Here is a 10,338-nt window from a genome sequence, read left to right on the forward strand (position 1 = left end):
TAACACTCCCAACCCCACAGCACACATGTGTACATGGTTAATTGACCATGTACAGTCTGACTATACTTACCAGAATAATAATCAGATGACTAGCACACGTCAGGGGCTAGTGGGGCATGCTGAGTCCACACTACTGTATGCAGTGTTATTATTATTTTGAAATTCGACCATCTTATATTGACTATTGGTCTTTCTTTTCCTTTCTCGTTTTTGTGGCATCTCTCTGGCGATCTATTTAGTACGGTGGCAGGATTGGGTGCGAATTATACTGTAGGGTCATTTAAGGCTAAGGGGTGCCCTTGAAGGCACGCTAGGGACAGCTTTTTTAATTTCCCTTCCTGGTATCCCTCCCTTATCAATTCTATATTACCTGAGACTTCAGTAGTGATGTCCCGAACTGTCCGCCGGCAAACAATAATGTGTTCACATTGGGCGAACATATGCGATTTCCATTTCGCCCCCTATTCGTCATCATTGAGTAAACTTTGACCCGGAACTTCACAGTCAGCAGACACATTCTGGGAGGGAGAGTCTGCTGCTGATTGGCTGGAATGTGTCTGCTGACTGTGAGGTTCCGGGCCAAAGTTTACTCAATGATGACGAATAGGGGGCGGACCGGAAATCGCATATGTTCGCCCAACGCGAACACGCTATTGTTCGCCGGCGGACAGTTTGTGAACAGTTCGGCGAACAGTTCGGGACATCACTAGACCAGTAATTCCTCTCCTGCGTTATATATATATACAATAGCTATTGGCAGCTTAGTGTGGTTGCTATCTTACAAGGCTACATTCTATACTATATAACTATTTAGATATTTAGTTGCCACTAGTTATTCATATCACTGCAGACTACCTAGATTTATTTATTATAATTTGCAACAGTGAACACATTGCTACTTTACAGTTCATTGTTTGACTACCCAGTGATTTTCTCACTGCTTTTTCTAGGTTTTATATATATATATATATATATATATATATATATATATATATATATATATATATATATATATATAATTTTGTTTTTCTTTCATATATGGATATGTATATATTGGCTTAGAGTGTGGACCAGCCTCTGTCTATTTTTTCAATTTTTATTTTATTTACTTTTTTGTTTGTGTGTTCATAGTACTATGATCTTTTTGTTGTAATAGGTTGTTCCCCTTTTTGGGAGATATTTTAAGGATTTATTATTAAAAGTTATATTTTATTTTACTTTCCCTTTAGTATGGTATTCCATTATATATATTTATAGTGTATCCCTCATCTCTCTTTTCTCTCATTTATTTTGGCCTATCATTCCTACTTCCCAGAGCAACTCTCCAGGTCTAGCAGCTGATGGGTTTATTCGGTGAATTTTGATCAAATAATAATAAATAATAATAATACATAATAATAATAATAAATATATGAACACACTGTGTTGGAATAAGAGCTGGGTTTGTTGGGTGTTTCTCCAACACAAATTAGACTCCAGCTGTCTCTAGCTGTCTCTGTGTTGTGCTCAGCTCTCTCCCCTGTTAGTGAATGGGTCCTGAGAGAGAGACCCGCTGAGAGCGAGCTCTGCCAGGAAGGCCATGCTGGCGGCTGGCTGCTCTCAGTCAGTCCGGCAATAAACTGGTTAACTCACACAGCTTCACTGAGGGACTGTTCAACTGACCAATAGCAGCTCGCAGGGGCGGGAAATGTGACCAATAGGAGGCCTTGCTGCTCCCCCAGGCTGGGTGCGCTAGGCTCCGCCCCTAGGCTGCCAGGAGAGGCGGGGCTGAGGCCTCCTGTGCAGACTGAAGGAGGAGGAGGTGGCGGCGGTTGTTGTGGTGTCTGGGGCTCCCTGTCTGGTGTAGCTCCATCCCCGCCCCCCCCCAGCCTGTCTCCTCTCTCCCCCTCTGTCTGTCGGGCCGCTCGTCACGTCCGGTAGCCGGAGGAGAAGGCCGAGAGCGAGCAGCCCCCGGGGAAGCAGCCAGACACAAAGAGTCCGCTCTATGACCCAGGCCCAGGCCGGCCACACGGACAGGTGAGGGCCACTGCATGGAGGGCCACACTGACAGCCCCGGGGGGCCACACTGACAGCCCGGCTCCGTGTCACTGCATGGGGGGGCAGGCCGGCCCCGGGGGGTCATTCACACCGGCCGGACTGCAACTCCCATCATGTTCAGCTATGGGGATTGTGGTCCCAGCCAGAGACCAGACAGAGCTGGGGGGTGTCTGGGCCTCGCACACTGTGTGTTAGCCAGGGCCAGGCAGTAGGGACACAGAACTGGAATAAAAAGAAAAGCAATTATTATGGGATGCTTCTGCTATACAATGTATCATTTTGCTGTAGAATGGCATGTTGTAAATATCCAGCATGTTTGTTTTGAATACAAAAGGCTGTAGAAATCCCTGTTACTGTATCACCTCTGTTTGAGGCGTTTTAACACAGATGTTTGTAGAGATATGTGTATTGCCAGGAGGGATACCAAGATCATTTAAATTTAACAGCTAATACCTTAGTGAATAATCACAAGTGTCTATATATATATATATATATATATATATATATATATATATATATATACACACACACTCAGTGTATGTGTTTACAAGCATTTTGCAGAGACGTCAGTTATCGGTTTTATGGTTTCTAATTATTTGTTAACCTGAACATTCCAAGCACTCTTACTGGAAATGCATAGAATGGCTTCAGGAGTGACCTGGTACATGTCAAACATTTAGCACAAATTGACACTTACTTGGGTACCACATGGCCTTATCCAGGTAGTGTCAAACTGTGCTCAAAGGGTTTTACAGGTTATGGAGAGACAATGCCATAATGACTACAGTAGTATGAAAGTACAAGTATATAAAATGCATTTGCCAGAATAATGCAAGTTGTTACATTTTAATGCTTCAATTAGAAGTAATGATTCCAGTCCTTAAACAATGCACTGTTAAAGTGGAAACAGAACAATCCAATGGCACACACATTGTTGGTAATATTTGTGAGGCTCATAACTTTCTCAGTTATAGAATGTACAGTACTATAAGAGTCTTATAAACTATCAAACTGTCCAAAATCCAAAAATCTGATCCATGACTATTCAAAACTGGCATGCTTGTTTATTATGTGTCCTTCATTGGTGCAAATTTATTAAGTAGAATAGTATTACATTCCTATGGTGGAATGACACTTGCCATAATAGTGCTGCTACTTCTACTGTAAATCAAAATATTTTACATCTTGGTGTCTTATTTTTCTATTTTTATAACCCAATTGTTTGTTTTGGTTTTTCTCTGTTCCTAGGACCATGGATTTTCCTGGACATTTTGAGCAGACATTTCAGCAGTTAAATTATCAACGACTTCAAGGGCAACTATGTGACTGTGTTATTGTTGTCGGTAGTCGTCATTTCAAAGCTCATCGTTCTGTGCTTGCTGCATGCAGTACTCATTTTCGAGCACTCTTTACAGTTGCTGAGAGTGACCAGAGCATGAACATGATTCAGTTGGACAGTGAGGTGGTGACATCTGAGGCCTTTGCAGCACTTATTGATATGATGTATACATCTACACTTATGCTTGGAGAGAGCAATGTTATGGATGTACTACTTGCGGCATCTCATCTGCACTTAAATTCAGTAGTGAAAGCATGTAAGCATTACCTCACCACAAGGACACTGCCCATATCTTCTCCCAATGACAGAGTTCAAGAACAGAGTGCTCGCATGCAAAGGTCTTTCATGCTTCAGCAACTGGGATTAAGTATTGTAAGCTCTGCCTTGAATTCAGGTCAGAGTAATGAGGAGCAATCGCAGCAGCAGCAGAACTCTATGAACTCCTCAGTTCGAAATAGTATGATGGAACAGAGGACGACATTCCCTATTAGGAGGCTTCACAAAAGAAAGCAGTCATCTGAGGAAAGGGCAAGGCAACGAATGAGGACCTCTATTGATGAATGCCTCATAACGGACATTACTTCTGAAAGTGTTCAGTCCATGGCTAATTCCCGTGAGGGTTATTTCTCTCCTGATTCTCTCAAAATGGGGGACAACTTAAAATCTGATTCTGCGCCAGATAATCATGAGGATACCACAGTCCTATTTGATCAGTCCTACAACGGCCAAGAAGATACGCAAATACCCAGCCAATCTGATAATAGTGGAGAAAACATTTCACAGATCTCAATGGGATCCCAGACAAACCCAGATGAAGCAAGTTATAGTCAGGAAAATGCCTGTGATAAAAATATGTATACAACTGAAACTCATGAGATTACTGTAGATGGAAAAGATCACATGCGAGTCATTGTCAAATCTGAGCCCATGAGCTCCCCTGAGCCTCAGGATGAAGTGAGTGATGTCACGTCCCAAGCAGAGGGCAGTGAGCCTGTTGAAGTGGAATGTGGTGCTAGTACAGAGAAAATTGAACTTAGCCCAGAAAGCAGTGATCGTAGCTTTTCAGACCCCCAGTCCAGCACTGATAGAGTAGGAGATATCCATGTGTTAGACATGACTGCCAATTTAGATCACAAGTCTTCTTTCAGTATTTCTAACTTTCTGAACAAAAGTAGAAATGGTAGCATGAGCTTAAGCCAAAATGATGATAACATTCCTAATACTACTAGTGACTGCAGGATGGATGGGGAAGTGTCCTATCTGGTAAGCCCAGAGTCAGGACCAAATAGCCATTCATCTAGTGCTATGTCTCATATGGATAATCCCTACAGTGATGGCCCAGATTCTCATTTTGCTCGTCCAATGCAAGATGTAATGTCTATGCCCTGTGTCCAGTCCTCCAGTTATAGAGGAAATGACCCTTTTGGAGTGGACTTTCCAAGGTCTGGCCTAGGACTTCACTCTATGTCTCGATCTATTATGGGAAATACAAGAGGCAGAGCTTGTAGCTTTCCAAACTATCGCCGCATTGCTCCAAAAATGCCTATTGTAACTTCTGTAAGGAGTACTCAATTACAAGATAACTCTTCTCAACTCCTTATGAATGGGGCAAGTTCCTCGTATGACAACGGACATTCATCTCAGCAGGGTCCACCACAACTAACAAGGGCATCTGCTGATGTTCTATCAAAATGCAAGAAAGCTTTGTCTGAGCATAATGTGTTGGTTGTGGAAGGTGCCCGCAAATACGCCTGTAAAATATGCTGCAAGACTTTTCTGACTTTAACAGATTGTAAAAAGCACATTCGTGTACATACAGGTGAAAAGCCCTATGCCTGTCTGAAATGTGGAAAAAGGTTTAGTCAGTCTAGCCACCTGTACAAGCATTCCAAAACAACATGCCTTAGGTGGCAGAATAGTAATATTCCAACATTACTGTAAGTTTTACCCACTCTGCAGAAGAAAAATTCTTAATCATTCTTTAAGACTAATTTACATTGTGTGTGTGTATAAGCAGAGGAAAGAGCTGATAGATGGAAATTGTATTGTGAATGAGCAACCCATGATGTGGAGAGTTGTTTGGTCAAATCATGGTCTTAGGAAAGAAAACCTATTAATAAAAGATTTATCCTCTGTCGGAGGTGTAAGAAAGTACTTTATGTGAAATGGTATCATACCATATTTTCAAGCATTTGTGTAATTGTGTAAAATACTTTTAATATGTAAAACACTTTTAAAGCAAAAAAAATAATGTAATTTACTTTTTTTTTTTTGTGGTAAGTGTTGTTCATGTTCCCATTCCCCAACTAAATTATTTTTATTTTTCCCCCCAACTGTGGGGGAAAAAAAACTTCAAACCAATCCAATACTCTCAATTGCCAGCAGTCATAAACTGTAAAACAAGTCTATGCTGATGGTCCTTTTTATTTATTTTTAAGTCTGTGATTATGGGTTAAACCTTATGGGGTATTTCACATTGCCTATATGAAAACATATAACAAGAAATTGTGTTCTTTAAAGCAAAACAAAATTTGTCTGCGTATATAACTACATTTATCATGTTTGTAGAAAGAATCCCCCTCCTGGCTAGTACCTCTATAAATGCAGATCTTTTTTCTCTTTTTTCCAGTCCTATGAACATTCATGTGTAGAATAAATTATATATAATGTAGATGTGTGTCATTTTATTTGTGCTAGAAATGGTAATTTGTGCATTTGTAGGTGTCTTAACAAAACTTTGATATGCAACAACTATTACACACTGAAACTTCTTTTCTTATATTATCTACACCAGTGGTTCCCAACCCACTTCTCTAATACCCCCTAACAGTCCAGGATTTAGGGATTACCCTGTTGCCTAAAGTGTTTTTTTTTGTTTTTTCCCCCTCTTTCTTTCTAAAAGCACCGTAGACACAGCTGGGTAATCCCTAAATCCTGGACTGTTTTGGCTGTACTTGAGGAATGGGTTGGGAACCACTGGTATACACATTGAACATTTATAGCTGTGGATATGAAGTTGGAGTACAAGACCAAGTGCTATCGTTTGTTATTCCTGCCTTAGGGACCATGAAGAACACAAATGTGGAGCAATCAGTATTAGAAACTCTTGGCCATTCCTGTGGATTGTTTCACTTTTGGAACAGTGCCCTAGCATCTCGTAAATAATTCCTAATATTTGCATCTAATCTGCAAGTTTTATTAAATACATGTGGATGAAGATTCTTTTGGCTACAGCTCGATTTTTAAACGGCTGTCTATTTTGAAATTTTGGCAATATAGTGAATAGTTTACTCCCTGCCTGTGCTGTGTGGTTGCTGTCATAATGTAAACCTAAGCCATTGCAATAAAATATATCTGCCCGTATTAAGAAGTAGTATTGGTTAAAAAAGAGAAAATCCTAAATTTGTAGCAATAATAAAAATACAGAGGTCAGTTTTCTACATGCTGAACTTCTGCTTGATGGTGTTTGAAATCCCCCAAATCTGGATAACTAAACAAATATTATGTCCTTGTCAAACCCAAATGTTTAACAGTCAAATTTGGTTATTTCAGCTATATTTGTGCTAACCACGGTCTGTTGGGTTAGATTTAGCTGTTAAAGCAATAGTCCAAACAGTCTAAAATTGACATTCCTGAATATTGTGATCCAACACACACACACAAAAAAAGGATACTAAATATAAATAAAACAAATGACGAGGCTGGCATACTCCTAAAAGGAACACTTAAAGCACCATGAGTTCTTTGGCACAATTCAACTGTAAAGTTGTCAAACCATTTTTTGAATGGTCTCACTTAATTGGGCACAGCTCCACACTTAAAAACCAAACAAAAAAGGTGGAAAGCGCACTTATGTGTCAATATAAAACCATAAACAGTGAGCACGCTTTAGTAAAAAAGGATAGAAATACCCTGTAATAGTTAGCCCAGATATCTGGAAAAGATAATACTCAACATAGGGCAATATAGAAATGTACAGGAATGACAGAGAATATTGTTTATACAGGAATTGAATCACATCCCACTCACTTCTTTCTGCGCTTGTACAATACTGGCTCAGGTAATAGAGCGTAGTAGGAATGTCGTAGTTCCAACAGTCAGGATCCCAGTCTGATATCCTCCCAGGAAGAGATGAATATAGACAAAATACCAAGTTAAGAAAATGTAACAAATTTATTTAACCCCTTAAGGACACATGACATGTGTGACATGTCATGATTCCCTTTTATTCCAGAAGTTTGGTCCTTAAACATCAAAACATAAAAGTCCTTACATGTAAGAACACTTGGTACAGCAGCAGATTTTAAAAGCACAACGCATTTCAGCCTTCCTCAGGTGCATAATTACAGTCTCTCTGATTCCTGTTTAAATATCATGTAGTTGGAACCAAAATCGGCTTCTGGTCCGTCTCGCATTTCATCATTTCCGCTACTCGCAATGTCAACTTCTTTTTTCGGCAGATCTTCTCCGGTGCCATCTTGCTATTTCCCAAATCGCGTTGTATTTTTAGGATCTGCTGCTGTACCAAGTGTTCTTACATGTAAGGACATTTATGTTTTGATGTTTAAATAAATTTGTTCCATTTTCTTAACTTGGTATTTTGTCTATATTCATCTCTTCCTGGGAGGATATCAGACTGGGATCCTGACTGTTGGAACTACCACATTTCTACTACGCTGTGTTACTTGAGCCAGTATTGCACAGGCTCAGAAAAATGTGACTGGGATGTGATTCAATTCCTGTATAAACAATATTCTCTGTCATTCCTGTACATTACTATTTTGCCCTATGTTGAGCATTCTCTTTCCCAAACATCTGGGATAACAGATATTAGAGGGTATTTCTATCCTTTTTTTTACTAAAGTGTGTTCACTGTTAATGGTTTTATATTGACACATATAAGTGCGCTTTCCACTTTTGTTGTGGTTTGGTTTTTATGTATTTCAGTGGAAATTAGTGATTGTTTTCACGGTGGACTTTAGCAGCACTAAGTTACACATTCATAGTGCCTTTTTACTACACACCTGTTGTTATTATTACAGCTCCACACTTCACTATTGATGTAGGAGAGCTGAAATGTCCTAAGCAGGAACTTCTGTTAGCTTTACTGAGTTGGTTGGCAGACAATAATCAGCTAATGTACTGTTTGCGTATGTGTCAAGACTATAGGGTAATTAAAACTGGAAATAAAAAAGAAGAGAAGGGGTCGGTGGTGGAGAAATCCACCGCCGATACCTTGGTAGGGTTACAGGAGGTAAAAGGGGCTTAACCCCAATTCCCCAAATGCAATAGGTACAGAAAAAGAAAAGTGTAAATGTGTGACCAACTTGCATAAAGCAGGTGGGAACACAGATCTACTAGGAAATACCTCCTAATATAGAGCGTCACATAGATAGGAAAAACCTTTATTAGAAAAAATTATATTAATAACACACCCAAATAATGTGTAAAAAAGAAAACCAACACCTAGTAAAAAACTTTTGGCTGGATCTAATTAGTAATCTTAAATAAAGTAGTGTAATGGGAGCCCGTGATATTATGAAGTAAAATATTATTTACAACTGGAGGTAAATCAATGGGTATAGCCCCTAGAAATACAGTATAAATAGCAAGACTATTAAAGAGTCAATCAATTGGACGGGAAAATGTCTTGCAGTGGTTGTGGTACCATAGAAAAGAGACAGTAGTTAGCAAAAAGGGGGTTAAGGTAGAGGTACAGTGTCCTAAGGGAGCCTTAGCAGGCGAAAGGAACTAATAACCTATAGTATAACAGACGCTCTGGTACAGAATAGAAGTAAGGAGTAAAGGTAAAAACCATTAATGAGTAGCCAGCTGGAGCCCTGAAATACGTAAAATAGGGTAAATAGCCAGAACCTAATAAACCCTAAGCTAACTGTCTCAAGAAACCACTGCTAGCTGCTGCTTCAAGGCAGCCTAACAAAAGTCCCTCCAAATTGAATAGTAAGACGCCAGGATAGCGTCAAACACAGCCCAAGTTAAATAAAATAAAAATCGAAGGTAGATTAAATTAGAAAGTCATAGCGTCGGCTATTTCGCTCGACGCGCGTTTCGGCGTGTTACAAACGCCTTTGTCAAGAGCAACCGGCATAGTCACAGGGTGCCGCTTATAAAGGAGTGAGTGCCCGCCCTTATGCGTGAAACCGCCAATGGGATTGCTAGATTGGCGGAGATTGACGCGTGCGTCTTCCGGGTGGTTAGCCAATCGTAGGCGGTGGGCGGGATTGTATTACGTCTGTACTTGTTACTAGTGAAAGGCAAGTACGGACATCGAAACGGGTCAAAAAGGTGACTGCACATATGCTGGTAGTATAGAGCCCGAAAGCAACATAGTAATTGGTAGAAAACACATTGTTGATTCAAAATGATACTTAAGTAGTCGTGGAAACCTTTCTAAAAAAGGAATAATAAATAAATTAAGAAAGACACACTGTAAGTTGAGCTTTCAGCAAGACTCAGTGACCAGGCATGAATCATCCAGGGGGAGAGCCTGGAGGGTTAACAATGATGGAAGTATGGTAGACAGTCACAATTTTTACACATCACAGAATAATAGTACAGACCATAGTTGAGAATGCCAGCATAAAGAAATAAAATAAAATAAAGGTATATTTAGATGTAATGTGTGCAAACAGCGATCATTACAGTTAAAGTATGGCTATTTAAAGAGACAGGAGAAATAATGAAGGTGGTAAATATGTAGATGATAAGCGATACCGTAAAGGAAAATCAGTCAAATATATGGAGAGAAGGAAAAACCTTCGTTTAGACCCCTTGGGTTCAGAGTATTTAATTTATAAATCCATCTGCATTCTCTTTGACATAGGATTTTGTCGAAATCGCCACGTCTTTGTTCTCGTTTAATAAACTCCAAGCCGCAAAAGCGAATATCCTTTGAGGACCCTCCATGTTGTTCCTTAAGGTGTCTTGAAATGGGGGTGTCT

The 10,338-nt window shown here is 39.9% G+C and overlaps 1 protein-coding gene across 1 annotated transcript; it reads left to right on the plus strand.

Annotated features, from left to right (window-relative positions):
- The first annotated feature begins 1,863 nt into the window (after window positions 1-1,863).
- Window positions 1,864-6,047, plus strand: ZBTB5 (zinc finger and BTB domain containing 5). Its single transcript, XM_063455325.1, has 2 exons — window positions 1,864-2,016; window positions 3,286-6,047. Exons 1-2 carry the CDS (start codon window positions 1,985-1,987, stop codon window positions 5,315-5,317), a joined length of 2,064 nt encoding a protein of 687 aa, XP_063311395.1. The 5' UTR covers window positions 1,864-1,984; the 3' UTR covers window positions 5,318-6,047.
- Window positions 6,048-10,338: the final 4,291 nt, after the last annotated feature.

The sequence above is a fragment of the Pelobates fuscus genome, chromosome 5 (genome assembly GCF_036172605.1).
Source record: "Pelobates fuscus isolate aPelFus1 chromosome 5, aPelFus1.pri, whole genome shotgun sequence".
NCBI classification, from domain to species: domain Eukaryota; kingdom Metazoa; phylum Chordata; class Amphibia; order Anura; family Pelobatidae; genus Pelobates; species Pelobates fuscus.

Bases quoted from the DNA above. Each gene is read 5' to 3' on its own strand.
- ZBTB5 (XM_063455325.1), top strand. From the start codon at position 1,985: ATGACCCAGGCCCAGGCCGGCCACACGGACAG. The intron at 2,017-3,285 runs GTGAGGGCCACT...CTCTGTTCCTAG, and splicing joins CAGGCCGGCCACACGGACAG to GACCATGGATTTTCCTGGAC.